Raw genomic sequence first — 18743 nt, forward strand, 5'->3', positions numbered from 1 at the left:
AATTTATTCTTGTTCATTTATTTCCATAGGATGCAGACCTTTCTAGACATGGCAATTATTTCTAGACACAAGTGGGAGAACAATGTAAGATTCTGTGGTGGTGTGGGTTTTTTTTTTTTAATTATCCTAGCTAAAGGTTTATAGATGCTATTTCAGTAGAAAGTCTTACTATAACAGCAAAAGAAACCTGGATGTCTTCAGTTTCTAATCCTGAGTGTGCAGCTTTGTGACTAGATAACCATGAGCAAATGACTTATTCTTTTGAGGACTAATGTTAGTCTTATTTCTACTGGTGTAAAGCTGGAATAACTCCACAGAAGTCAATGGAGTTACAATGCTAATCTGATGTTGTTTCCTCATCTGTAAAAGAGGGTAATGACATTCTCCTCTCTCAGGGGATATGGCAAGGATATTTAGTTAATGTTGACTCTTCACTGTGTAAGATGCTAATACATTGTCATTGTTAGTGCTAAATTTGTACTGTACAGGTGAAAGAAACAGTTAACACGCAAGGTGCTCATGCTTAACCCACTCTACTGAAGACACATCATAATATATTGGCTTTCATTATAGCACCTCAAGCAATTTTCCCTTTACTACTTTCATTAGCGAAGGAAGACTGGTCTATTCTATTAGGAAAGCAACCAGATGCATGTAAATAAATTAACACCAAAAGATTACTAAGTGTAAAATCTGCATGTGCCCTCCACTGTGCTGCTTGTTTGTGGACAGGTCCAAAGTGAGCATTGTAAGTTTAAAATAAGCAGCTTTGATTCTGCCAGGTAATTTGTTGTTATATATACACTGAGAGAGAATAAAATATACACAAACAAAATGGTGGACAGATAAATAATTATTGCCAGAAGTGATCTGCAGCTTTCAGGCAATCCTTTTAACATTCTTCTGTCTCGTTATTTCTGTATATAAATGAGAAACATCTTTGTAAGAAGCAGCAAGGATACCAGTCATGAAAGCCTTAGTATATGTCTATCTAATGCAAACAAGAATGTAACTGTTTAATTCTTAGTAACTCAGAACTAGGAATTTATGAAGTGATCATGGCCTGGGACACTGTCACAAAGCAAGTAGAGGCAAGTAAAGCTACAATAACAATAATTTCCACTCCTGTTCTGAGGTTCATGCTCATAGTTTGCATTGCATTTTTCAAAAATGGGTGTATTATTCCCATTTTGCAGCTGTGGAAAGGCATCCCACTGGGACAAGTGCCTTGCCTAAACAAATCAGCCAGTGAACGAGGTGGGAGGAAGCCATGCAGCCGATCGCAGGGAAGAGAAGGGTGGGAGTGGGGCTGCCATTTCCAGCAGCAGCCATCCCACAGAGCTGCTCCCATCCCTTGCAATTGGAAAGAGAACCTTGGCCTGCCGGCTCCCATCATCTATCCACTGACATTAGATGAAAGGTAGAAGACAGAAGGGTATCACATAAAATAGCATCAGCTTGTCAGAGAACCCTTCCTTGTGAATGACTGTGTCTCAAGTGTTTGGATCTCCTTTTTTTTTTTTTCCAAATACCACTCTTCTCAACCGTGTGTTAACACTGACATTTTGCATTGCATCTTCAACTAAAAACTTACCAGTCTGCTTTGTTGTCTCCTCTGCTAGTGCTGCAGTGATGAGGAGGCCAAATAAGTCCTTCCTCTGTGTTGTTGAGCTTTCCAGCATGGATCAGCTCAGGTTTGTGTAGCTCACAAGGTCTAGTGAATTCAGACAGTATTGGTTAAATGTTCCTTCTGTCCTAGCCTGCATGATTGTGTCCAGTGAGATAATTTTTCCAGAGAAAAACATTGTCAAACCACTTCTGTATTAACCAAGCCTGTTTTTACACTGAACTCTTGAGCTGGCAGTGTAGCTGGAGTAGCTTGGCCGCCAGCTGCCAAGTATTCACATAGGATTTTAAGCTGGCTTGTTCAATTCATGCTATGATAGCTACATTGCTACTGGTTCCTTCGTCATCATGCTACTTAGCTTGGTTTTATTAACACGATGTAAGAATATGCTAGACTTTTCTTTGTTGCCAAAACATTTGCAAGAAAAAATAAAGATATTACAACAATCATTGGAAATTACACACTGGGAAAACATTTTATTTCCAAAATCAGGTTTTTGTATATTCACATGCTAAAAGGAAAAGAAGCAATAATATTTCCTAGAAAGTTTTAATTTAGGAAAGAAATTAATCAAGTAACTTTTTCTGTAGCCTCTATAAATTAGCAATAACACTGGTTTGGCTAACTTGTCCTGAAAATGAGCTCATTAAATCTAATTGGACACACTGTATAGCAAAGAATCATATGATAAAACTATGAATTTTATGTCCAATTAGAGAAATACTCTGTGGTGTTCAGAACTGATACCAGTGGTGGATGTCTGCCAAGATACATTTAACTAAAGTGTACATGTGGGTTAGATTAATACATTTTGAGATGGAATCAGCCCTGACAACAGGGAAGTCATCTATTAGAGGCAATAACTCAAAGATCACAGCAAAATTGCTTGTTAAAAGAAATCATAAGCTTGGGAAAATATCAATGTTTATTAAAATCTATTATGTCTAATTTAAATAGATGGCTTAATAGAAGAGATGAGGATTTTCTTAAGATCTTGTAACTTGACCATAGTGAATCAAAATGAATGAAACACATGCCTTGCAAGTAGAAAATAGGGCTCTCATCCTCCCCTACAGTCAAAAGCAAAGGGAAAATGCACACTTAAATGATGCGAGGATGAGATCTACAGTGCCTGTTTATGCCCTTCTTACAGGCATCACAAAGTCTGGTCTCAGCAGGGTGAATCAAAGAACTGAAATTACATGTGTAAGGTCCATGTTCTCAAAGAAAGGATTAGACACTACTCAGGGTAGCCCAGAATGCCACACAAGGGCTTGGTGGCCAGCCAGTATGAAATCCTGAGGATAACACATGTCTGAGCGCTTCTCTTCTCCTGGACTTTGGAGCTTCTGCCCGCTCAGCATACACAGCACAGAGCCTTCCCCTCACTGTAGTGGCCTAACCGAGCATGGCTCATTCTTTCTAGATGGATGTAATGGCTGAAGGACAAACCTAACCTGGGCTGAATGAGTCATTGCCTTTATATATCATCAGTATTAACCTCATTTTATATTTGGGTAACTGAGGCTTAGTCTTTTTGAGTCCCAGCCCAGTGTCTTCCACTAGCTCAGGCATTCTGTTCTTACTTGATTATTGTTTTTTCTACTAATGTTGCTTTTACAGATAAGAAAAGAGAAGTGAAAAAGAAAATCAAGAACATAAACGTTGCCTAATTCTGTCTCCTTCATTCTTAAACCACTTTTCATTTACATGGACTAAAATTTAACTTTTAGCAGAGGACTGAGCAATAGACCTAAGCACACTGACAAGTGCTGATTGGCCTTGCGTGCACAGGATTTAACCTTGGTCAATCTTTTTCATCCAAACAATATCACTGTCTGGCACTGATTCGTGCCTAGCTGTTCTTTGCCACCTGCAGTGAAATGAGATGCCTGACCAGCCAACCCAGCCTGCATGAGAGGAAGCTAACAGATAATGTGCAATAGAGCTTTATTTTTTCCCCAGTATGTGTTTACTCTGCATCACAGAAAATCCATTTGTCAAATATTAATTGAATTCTCCAACATTTGGCATATTTGCATAACTATTATGATTTGGAGCATTATCTCCCTTGGTATTATACCTATTTCCCTTAGATGGTGTCTCTTTGATCCATTAATCATGTTTCCTGTATCCTCCCACAGAAGCTTAATTGCTCACATCCTGCAGAACCCACTCACAAAGAAAGAAATTAGCTATATGTAAATCTAAGGTTATTACTTTGCCTCTATAAATGTAAAAACAATTAAATTATCCTCTAAAAAGGACAGTGATAAAATTCCAGATGAGCATTGATCACCCAAGGAAGCAGACTGAGGCAATTTTATTGGGCCAGTGGGAAAAAAACTGGCTTTGCTTTACCAAGGACATTACTGGGGCAAAGATACTGCTGTCCATGTCTTTCTCGACTAGCACTGCTGTCCCCTTTACTGACTTCAGTATTACTTCAATAACTGAAACAAAGGGCCAGATTCAATAGACGCCTCCAATTTTAGGGCTGATACAGGCTCATGCTGGTGGGTATATCACCTGGGCATTAGTGGAACCTCAATAAATGATCTAAGGATGTGAGCACACCATTAGGGAACCACTTAAAGTCAAAGGTGCAGCTATCTAGCACTAGCTTGTAGGAAATACTGAGAATAGGAATATATCTTGAATACCACCTCTCAGACCTGTAGAGATATGCTTTTCAGAAAATGTATCTTTAGCCTCAAACCTCTACTAAATATAGGAACCCACATTTTCAAAAAAAAGCTGGGCAAAGCTCTTTTTTATTTTCCCCACAGGAGCAGGCGGTAGGAACTGCATTGACTTAACAGCAGTTTGGCGGTCACAGCACTTGTGGAGGAAGTGGGAAAGATGCAATGTTTTTTCATACAAGTCAGAGTCAACTCCCACAGACGTGTTCTAACCACCTCTTTTGGGGATGATGGGATCGTCTGCCTCTTCGTTTGAAGCCATGCCACTGTGCAAAACATAATTCACTATTAATTTGGCCATAGAGAGAGTGAGCAGATGACTCTAATCAGGCTGTTCAGACAACAACATGGAAAACAGGAGGCCTGGTCTCCAATTGCCTCTTCTCTCCAATCACAAAAGAAAACAGCAGTGTGTTTTGTGCAGAAACCTGTGCAGCTTTTGTGTTGCACGTACTTTGAGTACACTAGATGTTGACCTATATATAAAAAAATGTAATTCCTGAGTCTTGTTCAGATTTAGATTCTGAGCCATTCAGTCCTGTCAACATTAGAACAGCTGGAGCATGTAAAGGTCAGCAAATCTAGAAGATCAAGGATCTTTAGGATTAAAAAATGCTAATTTTTTCTAGACTTTAGTAGCTTAGCATGGCTTTTCAGGATCAAGATTCTGGGACTTAGTTCCATTTATCAGATCAATCCCAAAGAGGCTAAGCCAAGATCACACACACAAAAATCTATGGTCTCACAGAAAACTGAAGTTCAGACTCCAGTTTTCCAAACTAGCATCTAAGTCATTAATCAGCTTCCCTTCCACATTTTCTTCTCTCAGACTTGACTCTAAATTTACCTCTTTCCAATCACTAAAGACCCTTTGTTCTTTCATCTCTCCTTGGTTTCTATAATACTTAGCAAAATTATGATAGAAAATGTCTCCATGTCTGTAGAGAAATTGGTTTCTGTTAAAAAGAGTAGAATGGGAGGAATAAGAACCAGTATATCACTGCTCTATGTTCACTGCTTTCTTCTAAACCCAAGTTTGTCACGCTGCAGCTTTTTCCAAGTTCCTCCTCTTAGTGCAAATTCATTCTCACTCCTTGTAAATTTTTCTTCACCATCCTTTCCCTTTGTAAGGTTCTCTTTGAAACATACTTCCTTCATAAAGCCTTTTAATGACTCCATCTATATAATCAGTTTCTTTCTACTAAAGAAAACATCACAGCTAATTCATGGTAGAAGTGTAATCTGGTATATCACAGGTCTGTCTGATCATACAGTCTGTTTGATTTAGACTGTGAAGGTCTTGATCAAACCAGGATCCACTTTTTTACACTGTGAACATTTTTCTGGTATTTCATAAACAATATTAAGATATTATAACAGATATCCAAGGATAATGACATGTACTTTCCTGAGAAGAGACCTGCATTCATGTCTAATCCTGTATGTCACCCGCTGTAGAAGTTGTCAGAGATGGCAGAAGCCAGCAGTAAGGAAAGGGAGTACCTATAGCACACATTTTTACTTGCTTTATGTATAAATGACTATTAAGACATCAAAAGGGATTCTGATTGAATCAGTCATTAAGTTGGCAGAACCTGACCATTTACTTGTTCTTTATGATTTCATCCAGAACCTTTAACCTCTTCTTTGGCGATTTGTAGACTTAAAGCCTTAAGCTATTCTTCAAGATGTTCTTTCATTAATTTTATTGCTTACAGCACAGCACTTGGACGCACATCTGAGGGAGACTGAAGCTTGTGAAAACTCCAACAGCTCCTGTATACAATGTAATAAACATAAGCAATCAGAAGGAGGAGGCAAACAATACAAAACAAGCCAATTTAGGTTGGAGAAAAAGTAATCATTTTAAAATTAGAAAAAAATCAGTTTTCTCCCAGTTTCATCTGTACTACATGCTAAAAATATGATGCTTACTGCTAATGTAGGACTAAACTAAAAATGCATTTTTAATCACATAAAGAGGTCTTTTTCTACAAGGTAAAATTTTAAGACATTTAAGAGGTCTTGCTGAAGTAGAATCTGTTATTTAAAGGAAATACCAGAAAATCCAACACTGTTCTATTTTCTGCTTGAAACTACCTGCAATAAAGCAAGTAATGTTCAGTAGAGTTTCTGAAATTGAATAGAAGTAGATATTACAAGAAGAAACAAAGGAAGGTTAGCCAAACAAGATATGGCACAGTAGCTGAGAAAAGCTGGCAAAGACCAGCTGTTAGCTCACTGAACTAAGCATAATTGGCCTATTTATGCACAGTTATTGTGCATATGATAACAATTGGAGAAAATTCTAGGTATGGTTCCAATACATTTTAGAAGGCTGAACACAGATTACAAGACTTTTAGTAAATGACTGTGCACACACCAAGTTTGCATTGTAGAATTCTGCATACGCTGGCATCACTGAGTAATTAGGCAGACCGGTTCTGAGGCCATGCAGCAGCATAGCTACACAAGGTTCCTTTTTGTCTGTAAAAACCTGAATCCAGCTCAGTTCTGTTGGCTTCAAGCTTTGGGAGAGTTCATTTGTTTGAGAGCTTGAGAGCCCATTTTAAAATGACCTTATGCAGCACCATGGTTCATGCATGAATATTAAGTTCTTAAGCACTTGGTGCTGCTTTTACCATCCCAAGGCTGGTTGTTTTCCAGAGACCCAAACCATTAAGCTGGGCTAAGGATGCTGGGTGAAGTCCCAGGGGCATTCGTGACAGAGAATGGGGATTGCTTAAGGTTGCTGTTGGTTCCCTAATAAGAGCTTCTGGAGCAATGTCATAAGAAAGCATGCAATTTTTTTTTTCTGTAAGACACCACCATCTATATCTAAAACCAGATCTGAATTTACACCCATTTCTTTGTCCTTCCATGACAATAATTTTAGGATGTACATTGTATTTAATTTAATTACATGTAATTATTCTTTTACCAGCTACTTAGCTTTTTATGCCTCATATTTTGCCTTTTTTTTTTTCTGTAGCATCTTTTTAATGAATAGAATCTGCACGTTGCGAATTTATACAGGCACAGCTCTGGATACAGTTGCTTTGGTACTGGACAGCATAGCTTTGCAGCCTTCTGTTACATGACATGGAGTATAATAACGAAAGCTACCCTTTCACGTCTGTCAAGAAAATTTATCTCCAAATCAGTCTCAGGCAGAGACTATTATAGGCTGTGCTTGCACAGGCTGACCATAGTAGATTAGTCAGTCTCAGACATAAAGATTAGCCCTTTTTCCTCGTTAGGAAACTCCATCTATGTTTGCAAAGCTTACAGGTAAAAAACGCACTTAATGCAAACTATCTAATAAAGGCACTTTGCAGTTGTGGACTGTATGAACTGGAGGATTACAAACCTTTATAAAACCACATCCTGTTAGTTCCTGGCGGTCATGATAATTAGATGTCTGGTGTCAGGTGCTAAAAGAGATAAAACAGCATGGGAGAAGTAATCACAGATCAAAACAAAATGAACCACAGGGAAACATTTAAGACCATATGATAACGTGGTATGTGACATTGAAGAATACTGAATGCAAAGAAAGGCCAATTCAAACTGAGAGAAGTTCTCATTTCATTCTGATACTTCAGTAATCAGCAAGGAGACAAGAAACGGAAAACTGCATTACTGTCTAATGAGGTGTTAGAGGACGTGGGGCAGGGGGTTTAGTGTCTGAATATGACACTTTCTTTACAGCTTTTCCTTCAGCGGTTTTCAAGTAGAATACTTAATTCTTGCAGGGTGCCAAGTTCCGCACAAGGGTGAGCTGTCAGGTGATTGTACTGTTCCATTACTGGATCTCAGAAAACCTATAAAACCAGTGTTTCCCTGCTGAAGATGCAGAAAAGCCTGCCAAGTCATCCTTCCCTTGTGAGAGTGAGAGACATGAGTGGCCGGTTAAGAATTTCTAATTAAGAAAGGAGCAAGTGCTCCTGTGTGGCAGTAAGAGGTATAGGTTGCATGCACTGGTCTACTCGAGCTGCCTATGAGACAGGGAATCTGTTCTCTTGGGGCACACAAAGGCAACTCCAGTCCTGTAATCTTATATCCAGACTAAATAGTCCCACAGAGCACACCAAGGCAAGGTGCCTGTGCCAACATCTCTTGCAGTGGTTCATCTGCTGATGGAATAAACATCCTCTGTGATTGATAGTGAAGTATGGACAGTCCCACTCTCAAAAGCCATTTTCTGGGACAGCAGAAGGCCTATACTGTGATTTGAGCTCCTGACTGTGCACTGCAGGCCACCTCAGCAGCAGACTTCAGTCATACAACCCCTCTTCAACTTCAAACACATGAAACAAAAATGATTTCTTTTAAATCTGTTTTCATGTAGATTCACACTGTAAGACATTTTTTATGTACAGAAAGCATTCTGTTCCTGAAAAGAAATTCAGATTTTCCCCCAGCTATCTTGGGAATTTGTAGATAAGTCCTCCAAGTATCATTCTTTTCCCCCAGGAGAAATGTGACCAGTAATTGAAGCACAGGGGAGCCATTGTCTCCAGCTTTATATATGCCTGGCTAGATGCACTGATACTGCTGCATCACTATTCACCTTTTATACAAGGAATACCATCTACTTCACAATGGGAAAGAATTAATGCAGGCAGGCCTGTAATACTGTAATTCAAACAGGTGTAGTAAAAAGTAGAATATATTACAGTATTAAAATGACTGCTAAATCCCTGTTTTTCAGTATATGTATGTAAATTAAGTGGTAGCAGAAATAATTCTGCAATACATTGACTAGAAAACACCCTTGAAACAAAATTCTTACCCAGCACATGTGGGCTTCATAATATGCCTTTTTTCCAATAGTATAATTGAGGAGCAGATATTTGACCTCTTTCACATTTTCTAAGTAGAGGATTCTAAGATCTATAGTCTCAATTACTTTCTTAATGGACTGTCTTCAATTTTTTTTTTACCTGTTGACCTGCAGGATAAAGCTATTTAGAAGAGATGTTATTGTGGAGAGTGCTGCCATAATGAAAATGCTGAAGGACAAAAAAATCCAATAAGGAGACTAGGAAATGCATTTGGAAGCACACTGCTCACACTTAATTTATTCAATATGCATACTGTGAAACATCTGGGTGTCTTTAATGTACAATCAGGTATTAACTTGGTACCAGCTATTACAGTCAGCAGTTTGCAGCAAGTTGCAAGCACTTGACAGAAAGCAAATTATCTCCCTAACTGATCCCATAGCACAGAATTCTGTGGACAAGAAGGCAGTTTAGCAGTAAAATGCAGAAGGCAGGGAAGAAACCATGTTCAACTGCTGTTACCTCTTCTTCCTGTGCTCATGCTTTTTGTTTTGCAATCCTGTACTTTTTTTAGTGTATTGCCTGTGTGGCTATGCATCTGCATGCACCAAACCGCTAAGTTTTACCAAGTAATCTCGGCCCTCCTGGTTTCAGTCCTGTAGGGCACAATACGGTGGGTTACTATGACAGTTAGCTCCTAGTACAAAATTGTTTTTTCCTTTTCCTAGAAGAAACTGCCATTGAAAGTAGCTATGTTTTGTACTCACGTTTCAGTGCAAGACAACCGATTATCCGCTTTGCGCCCCATCGGTTATAAGCCGCAAGCAGTTCTTCCATTTTTGCAGCAGTAGCTCAGACACTGGGAACATACTCAACGCAGAGAAACAATCTAACACAGCCTCTGTCACTTCATCCCTATGTGCAGCAGAATTGTTTCTCTCAAAATGAATAACAAGTTTTTGCTCAGTTTTATGTTCCTCATAAATCAAGGGTATCAGATGACTCTGCTTTCAAATCCCAACTGCTGCAGCTCTCGCACATATGATAAATGTTCCCTTTTAGAAATTAAACTAACACACGAAGATGAAAGCAAAGAAGCAAACAAGTATTGCATCAGGCTTACAAGGAGCAGACATTAGTTAAAAAAAGAGGTTTATAAAAGAAAGATCAGCACTAGTTATGAGGTCGAGGTAGCAACACAGATCTCCCACTGTAGAAGCAACTTGGCCAGCTGCACGCAAGCCTAGGAGACAGGCAGAGCAGCACTGCAAGTCCAGGGGTACTGCCAGTGTCTGAATTTACTCCTTCTACTCATACAGCACATCCAAAAAGTGTTGAGCGAGAAGGTTACATAGAGGTAAAACCAGTGAGGTAAAACTAGCAGTGCTGAGTTTTCTTCCGCTCCCCCACCATTTCTAGTTTAGCCCATACCCCTCCCACACGAGCTTTAGCACTCGGAAACCCTGACAGAGGCCTGCTGATGTAGCGCCGTGAGAAAATCGCGGTCATAAGCCCCTTCAAACGCATACTGAGATCGCCTGAGTAAGCGGGCAAAGCCCTAACCCCATTTAAATCAGGCCTTGGGACGGGACTCACTAAGAGAGGAGCGAAGAAGACCTACGGCAGAGACACGGAGAAAGACTGAAGCACCTCCCCTGCCCCCAGCGCTCCTTTTATAGTCGCCGCGTTCGGCCTCACCGGCCAGTCACAGCTTTCCTCAGTTCCCATTGGTCACCAGGAGGCAGGGGCGGGGCTCAGTCGCACGGGGAGGTGAGGAAGGGTGGCGCGGTGGCGCATGCGTGCTGCGGTGTGCCCGGAGAGGTGGGAGGTGTATCGGCGAGGGGAGCGTTCCGCATACGCAGAGGGCGAGTCCCGCCGTGGGCCTTCGTTTCCCGCTGCGCCCGCAGCCATTGGCCGCTGGGGGTGAGCGTTGGAAGTGACGCAGCGGGAGGAGGCAGCCGTTGCTGGCGACGGCGGCCCGGAGGGCCGAGTCGGCGGCGGGAGAAGCGGCGGGTAGGTGTGGGGCAGCCCCGCCGTGGGGTCGCTCCGCTCCCTTCCCTCCCCTTCCCGGGCGTCCTTTCCTTTCTCTTCTCTCCGCGTTGTTCCTCCTCAGCTCGGGCTGGTCGAGCTGTAGCGGCCGCCGCCCCGGTGGCGGCTCCCGCTGACTGACGGGGAGCGGCCCGAGCGGGCCCGGGGCCTCCTGGGCACAGCCCGCTGGCGGAGGGGCTCTCCCGGGGGGCTGGCGTGCGCTCCTGCGTGCTCCGTCCTCCTCTCTGCCCCCGAGCAAGGCGCGGCCCGGGCCACCCGCCTCGGGGCTGAGCCCCCGGCCGGCGCGCCGCGCTTGTCCCTACCTTTTGACTCCGATGGTTCTCTTCCCGGCTCTGGAGAAGCGCTTGTTGCTGGCTGTGCTGGGCAGGGTAGTAGGAGGCGTTAACGTTGCTTACGGGAACCTCTGTAGCGCAGCGGTCCCGGGGAAGGCTGGCTTCGTTTTAACTGTCGTGTGTTTACTGACTGCTTTGTGCTGCAACTGAATCTGCGCAAATGTTGACTGCTTTACCGTGGCGTTTGCGTTATCTGCTTTGGCTCTTAAATTCTTTAAGTGTTAGATCTAGGCTTTGTATTGTTCATCCTCTAAAATTTTCCTTTCTTCGGAGGCGGGGAATGTAGTCATTTGCTCCCTAGTTATATGTATTGATAAACTTATGTTTTGTACCTCATCAGCTAAGTAAGGGAAGGCTAGCAGGAACCATGATACTCTGTCCCTGCTTATCCTGTAATGAACTTGGGATTCATTGGCTTAATAACCCTGTACCAAAAGTATCTCATGGATCGTTATTTTGTCTTTACACCTCACCTGATTTCTTTAGAGGGTTTTTTTTTTATTTATGGTACTGAAAAGAAATTTTTCCAGGTGTGACATGTTCGTTAAATTACTGCTATGTGGATTGTTCACTAGTAATAAGGTTTTGATTTTTAGAACGAAACAGTGGCTTTTGAAAGTCTTTGTTGGTTTGTTTTGAGTATTTTCAAGGATATAAATACTTAAAGATCAAGTAAAGATTTGGGAGGCGGGGGGGGCAGGTTTGGACTGGGCTGCATATCAGGCTGAAAAAGTCTTTTTTTTGTTGTGCAGGTGAAAATTATAATTGTGAGGAAAACAGGAAGTGATCTGTAGAACCAGCAGATCCTGGTTCCACAGTAAGATCTAAAGGGAAACATCACTTGAAATGGCTGCTCAAGAAAACTTGGATAAAAAATTGTCAGTGAGCAACTTTAGCATTCGAGTGAAATGCTTGGCATGCAGACTGTTGTCGGAGTTTTGCAGTCTTCCAGGCAGAAAACCTTGGACTGCAGTCAAAAATGTTAACAAACTCAGTATCTTCTATCTTATAACTGTTACGATACTATTTCAGTACAAATCGCCTAAGTGACCAGTCTGCTTTACTGTGTGGTGTGGTTTTCAGTAGGTTTTTTTGTCTCCCCAGGAGCGGAATGGTGTTCGCTACTCACTTTGCAGATGTGCAGGTCTGGTCCACAGTGTAGAATGTGAATGTAATACTGTTGCAGAGTTTGCTACATAGTATAATAGTTCAAAAGCCATACATTTTGTGACTGTGACAAAGACAGTGCCAATGTTGTTGAGTACAGTTGGAACAGACGTGAACAGTTGTAGATCGTGCTCCTAGATACCATGCCAGATTTGTAAGATTATGGTATTCTCTGGTTTTTATAGCTGGTTTACCAATGTCTTTTATGCACAATTTCTGGTTTTCATGTTGTGCTCATAGAATTTGATTATTCAGCGTTTCCAAAGATGAAGAGGAAAGTTGCAAAAGTTGGGAAATTGAGGCTTAGTCCTAATGAAGAAACCATGCTTCTGAAAGAAGAATACGAAAGAAGAAGAAAACTGAGGCTACAGCAAGTATGCCTGTATTTCTGCATGTTGTGAATTTCATTTAATGATGTAACAAATAATTTAGGAAAATTAACTGAAAAATTTATTTAATGTAAACTAAATTCCAGGGTCATGATATTGTGTATTAGGTTTCTATGTAGTTTGTGAATTATTTTCCTTTTCTCATGTTTACTTACTACTAAGTGCATATTTTGCTTGTGATACCTTCTCTGTTTGTTAGATTCAATTTGACATCTGTTCCAGAATCTCTTCTTCCCTGCCAGCTTCCCAGTATCTATCATTTTTATTTGGCTGTGAACATGCAGTTGTCTCTTTTCTGGTGTTGTGTCACTAGTGTAAGGATTCGTACCTCTTACAGTGTTTCAGGTGTTTTCACAGTGATCACGCAGAAGAAATAAGACATCTACTGCTAATACGAAGCTTCACAGCTTTCCAGTGGACAAACAGAATTGCTACAATATGTCATAGTTCTAAATGCTTTAAGTACTGCTCCTTTCAGAATGTCGGAGCAGAGTACCTTTTTCAGAAAATGTCTGTTGATCATCTCATCTTTCTTCCATTTCTGTTCTGCTGTCCTGCTGTTAGACCAAAGGACTATTTCTCCATTTCTCTCTTCTTAGCCTTCCTCTGCTTTGTCCTACACAAGCTGTTCACATCTCAACCATCTTTAGAAAATATGTATCTTCAAGACGCTTACCATGTACTAATTTTTGACCCCTTTGGGGCTTTTTTCTTGATACGTTTTCCTCTTTAGTGAAGAGAATTTTACTGACAAAGTGAAAAACAGAAACTTAGTAAACAGACTTTAATTTATCAGTATAGTTGCTGATTTTCTTTAAACCGTGTTGCATTGTAATAGGAGTCTTTAATAAGTTATTGTGTTGTTTTTTTGGAGGGAAGGATATTCCAAGGAGTTTTTTGCATTTTGTTTATCAGTTGTATGTTAATCTTGGACTTTAACTGAAACATTTAACTAAGATTAAATTTATTATTTAATGTATTAATTTTAGTAAAGGGTAATGGCAACTTTGAAGTATTTTCTGGACAGATGTTAATGGAATAGTAGATGAGATGGAAAGCTGAAAGGAGGGTAGAGTATGTTGTGGAAAGACTTGCTGCAAAAAATACTGTGGTTTTTTAAGTTGCTGACAAAACGTAAATGCTATTTCTACAGGTTAGAGAGCAACAGAAGTATATCGCCTTGCAGATAAGACAGAAAGTAAAGCAGAGGAGAGAACAACGACTACATCAGTTAGAGGAGGCACTGAGAGCTGAATGGCAGAAAGCACAGGATCAAAAGATGAAAGCCTTAGAAAAACTGTATTTATCAAGCTTAAGAGCAATTGGTGAGGGTCACCGACAAGCCAAGGAGAATGTAAGTGAAACAGCTTAATATTATTGTCGGAGAAATTCTTGATGTTCTAGAAATACCAAGATTGCTGTTTCGTTTCTTATATTCTTGATCTTGCAGTCCTAATACGTAAAACGACAGTTTTTAAGAATGGAAACTTCTTAGAGCAGATATCTTTCCACAAGACAAGACCAGGATTAAATGGTCTTGCAGGCCCATCTGCTAAGGCTTTTGCTATGCAAACTCTTAAAAGTTATTTTGTTTATGTTAGATTGTAAACGTATAGGATAGTGTATGTTTGTACTTGACTAAATTTCACATGGTGAATCATTGTCTCAAGTATGCCAGTAATGTAGTAACTTTTTTTCTCTACCATGTAACAGTATCTTTTCTATGGTTAAGAAAATACTTAGCATTTTTACTTCAGTGCTCAAGTGTCGTGGAAAGGCTTCATAATGGCTTCAGAGGCCTTTGCCTAGACTGCAAACTGGTGTCACTTCTTAATTCTGCACCTATAAACTATTTTCACTTTCTTCAAAATCGTGTAACTTGTGTAGGCTCTCTTTGAGAGATCATTGAGGTTGTTCGGTAGAAACTTTCCATAGATTTTACTCTGAACCAGGTTTATAGAATTCAGTGGTGCCACAGACTTCTTGCGTGAATTTTGCAGACTAGCTTACTTCCTGAATTAGTCAGGCTTTTTAACCCAAGTAAAATGGCATTATACTTTTCCATATCTCAGTGTCTCTAAATCAACAACTTTGTAAAGTTCTTTCCAGCGCTAGGATGGATGAGTTTGTGGACAACCGTGGTACCAATGCCATAGGAACACAGAATCATAAAGAAGTGTTTCTGTTGATACACAATCATTGTGATTAGTGACTGAAAGGTAGTAACATGCTTTCTCTGTACAGTTTAGTCAGCGTTTGCTAAAATGTGTAAGTATATTTATATTACCGTCTTTATCAAAGAGATGCAGAGAGAAGCTAAGTTTTCCACATAAATATTTGGTTACGTTGGCTGAGGAATGTGGCAAATTTGCTGCTGTTGGTGGTAGAGAAGAAGATAATAAAGAAGATGGCAGAGAAGGAAAAGTTATTATTTAGAGTATTTTTACTCTAATACAGTAGAAAGTAATTTTGAGCTTGTGATTCGTATCAGCAGTACTTAATTTGAAATATCACACTGATAGTACGAGAAGTGAGTAAAATCCTGTATTAAGTGCTTGCAATATTTTATTGTTAAGGAACCTGACTTAGAAGCTCTGGCAAAGCAAGCAGAAGAAAGGAAACAAAGAGCAGAGAAGAGACATAGGAAAGCCCTGAAAGAACAGAAGTACCAAAAAGAAAAATTACTTCATGAGCAAGCCCGGTATGCAATAGTTACCTAGTTTTCTTAAGCATAGGATGCATTTTACAGTGTCACAAGGTGAAGGCAAAAATCTTGATGCTTCTTGCTTGGAGCTTTTTTAATCTTGAAATTTTATGGGTTAGAGAATTAACGCTTGCGGACAAAGCTTGTGGGTTTTGATAAGAACTGTAGCTTTAAAACCAAGACAAAAATGTCAAGTATAGAAGCTGGCCTTAGAGACTCTGAATGAGTGAGGGGCCTTTCATCTGTATATTGCTATTTTCAGTCTAGATTGTTGGCTGACAGCTATTCAGTGCCATATGAAATGAAATGTTCTCAGGCCAGTTCCTGATGGAGAGTTACCCACTTGAAAAAAGGACCTATTGCATTTGTTATGGTCTTCCTTCTTAGCAGTGGGGTTTTTTGAGCGGATTGAACCAAACTTGAGCTGGCATGAAAAACGAGCTGTGTACTCTTGAGGATAGTTGTGCTTGAGTAGAGCTGAGATCTATTGATTAAATACTTAGTTTTGTCCACACTTGAGCAATTAAAATATGTTGAAGTGATGCAGTGCTTTCTGAAAACCTAAGTGAAAAGCAGGGATTTTGCTTTGTTCTTAGAAGCTTGTCAGTATTAACATTTTTGCATTACTTCAATAAATTAATTTTCCAGTGCTGTCTACCAGCATAAGTTCTGTTGACTTTTCAGTGTGCTTGCCCATCGCCATCTCCCAAGCATTCAATTTGGGTACATCTGAATCTGTTTATTTTTAGGTTTGCCTTTTATTTTGCACAGTGCTGTCATTGTTGCTTGAATAGTTTTTTCCTTCTCTCTTCTCTTTTGTGTGTGGTCATTTGGGGGTTTTTTTGTGTGTGTGGTTTTTTTGTTTTTGTTTTTTCCCCCAAGACGAACAAATGCACGTAAACATGCTCTGGAAGTGGAAAGACAAAGAGCAGCCAAAGTTGCAAGCCTTCCACCTCCTCCGCCACGTCCGCTTGAGGTATGTATCCGTGATGCGATAGTGATCACAATTTACATATAATTTAATGATTTATTTATTGGCCTGACTTCTCACAACAAAATTGTTGTTTGCATATTATAAGAAGAGCAGTTCAGCAAAAATCAAGAAAATTAATGAATTGTATATTAGCAGACTTCTTACTGCTAAGCTTTGGTATTTGTTTATTTCTGATCTCTCGTTACATGTGGATTTTATTTCTTGTCATCTAAGATTTTTGTGGTTAATGTGTCTTTTAAACTTTATCATGTTCTCATTTTCATTTAATAGCCACAGTGGTATTAAACTCTACAATGATTTTTCTCAGCATGTACACACCACCTCAACCTTCTGTCATAATGATGCAGCAGTAGCATTTTGTTTACTTCTGTAGTAAAGATAGTTCTACCTTTTTAGCTGTGGGGGTTTTGTTGGGGTTTTTTTCTCCAATTTCTTTACTTCTTGTAGGGAGTACTAAATGTAGGGTAAGCTGTTTAATTTTGATAGGAAACCAGTACCTAAGGCTACTGGGGAGGCAAGTAGATAAAAATCATATTTTTACGTTTATCCTGTACCCTTTTGAGGGGGTGACTTTTTACATCCTTCACGCTTCTTTGATATCAGAGAGATTCTGCATAGGTATAGAAGTGACTGTAGGATTGCAGATCTGAACTGCAGGAAGAACATTATGTGCATTTTTACTTTGGAGTTACCTTTTAGTAAATTTAATTTAATGGAACTTCATTAATGCCGAGTTTAAGTTGCCTTATGTGTTGTTGTGCCCTTTCAGACCATCAGGTTCAGGGATATTCAGACACTGACAAGAAAAGAAAGGATTAAGGTATACTAGTCCTTCTCAGAGCCAGTGAAGTTATCAAAGCTTTTCCCAGCTACATCCAGCATGTTATGTACAGGTTAGTGTGTTGGATGGTAGAGGTTTGGTACTGATGTATCTGGAAAAACTGAGTAAGGTTTGACCCTCACAGTTTTTAGAATAATTAGAAAAAGGAATGCCTATATACTTTCATTTGTATCCCTTAGTACATTCTTCTCTGTAGCTCTTCTCGTTGGCTGCCTGAGGGTTTTCTTATTGTGGAAGTTGGATATGAGTGAGGATTAAAGCAAGTGTTGTAAGGGAGTGGTAAAGTCTGGGGTTATTTCTGGTGAAGTATATGCAATATTGGAATTTAGAATAGGTGGAATAAACTCCTCTATGGCACAGTTCAGGTAAATTCAAACACTCTTTCATGCTGCTGTTCTCTTCTACATTGTTTCATGTGACGTTCCTGGTGTATTTGTTATAGAGCAGATGAAGGCTGTATCAGTTAAAACTTTGATTCTTCATTTCCTGGTTTTCAGATGCTTGTGTTGCTCAGTTTGGCATTGTTGGAAAAGCATGAGACACTGCAGCATTGCTTTCTAGTAACTTTTGCAGTTTAGGATGTGTGTTATGTTGCTTTCTATTAAAAAACAAAGTTTCTAATTGGTAACCCAAAGTCAGCTGCAGTTAGCATGCATATTTGTAGATGATATGACAGCTGAAAAGACACAGTAACTATATAATAGTTTTCATCTAACAACCTCAGTAATGCATCTCTCTTTCCATTTTACAAATGCAGAATTTCCTTCTTACTCTTTAGTCTTTTTTCACCAGGGCAAGCAAGAAGACTTTGTTCAGGTTTCCCCAGGTTCTGGTACAATTGCATTTGCGATTGTATTGGATGACAGGTCTGGGTCAGTACCATGTTTAAGTATTGCAGAAACATAACTTCCTTTCCTGAAATTCTACAGTTTATTGCATTTCCACCCATGAACAAATGTCCTTTACTCACCTTTTCAGCAAACATGATTTTAGCAGAGTTTGCAAGCATCTGGATTTTCTACAATACATGGGGTTTGTTTCTTTTAAGAAGTTCATGCTCTGATAATGCCAAATTGAATCAACAGTTCTGCAGGCATGTTGGATTTTTGTTGAGGAAAATGATTGCATTGTTTAAATATAGCACAGCATGT

The 18743-nt window shown here is 39.8% G+C and overlaps 1 protein-coding gene and 1 long non-coding RNA gene across 8 annotated transcripts in view; one reads left to right on the forward strand and one right to left on the reverse strand.

Moving 5' to 3' along the window:
- The window catches only part of CEP295 (centrosomal protein 295), a 72094-nt gene that overhangs the window by 14427 nt on the left and 38924 nt on the right, over nt 1–18743 (forward strand). For 2 of the 7 annotated variants that reach the window (XM_052812951.1, XM_052812950.1), the window contains exons 1-2: nt 14243–14407; nt 16640–16733. Coding sequence is in view for 6 of the 7 variants with exons in the window: in XM_052812950.1 (XP_052668910.1) it covers nt 16648–16733 (86 nt within the window). In the remaining variant the exon portion in view is untranslated. Of the gene's footprint in view, nt 1–11012; nt 11130–12904; nt 13039–14206; nt 14408–15629; nt 15755–16639; nt 16734–18743 lie in introns of those variants that run through there. The other 5 variants (XM_052812947.1, XM_052812945.1, XM_052812948.1 and 2 more) reach the window with 5 other exon arrangements.
- LOC128153529 (uncharacterized) lies at nt 2116–10342 on the reverse strand. The gene is made up of 4 exons (XR_008239000.1): nt 9884–10342; nt 7700–7763; nt 5320–6105; nt 2116–4595 (listed from the first exon to the last, which is right to left on the reverse strand). It is a non-coding gene; the product is annotated as an uncharacterized LOC128153529 (long non-coding RNA).

The sequence above is a fragment of the Harpia harpyja genome, chromosome 17 (assembly GCF_026419915.1).
Source record: "Harpia harpyja isolate bHarHar1 chromosome 17, bHarHar1 primary haplotype, whole genome shotgun sequence".
Lineage (NCBI taxonomy): Eukaryota > Metazoa > Chordata > Aves > Accipitriformes > Accipitridae > Harpia > Harpia harpyja.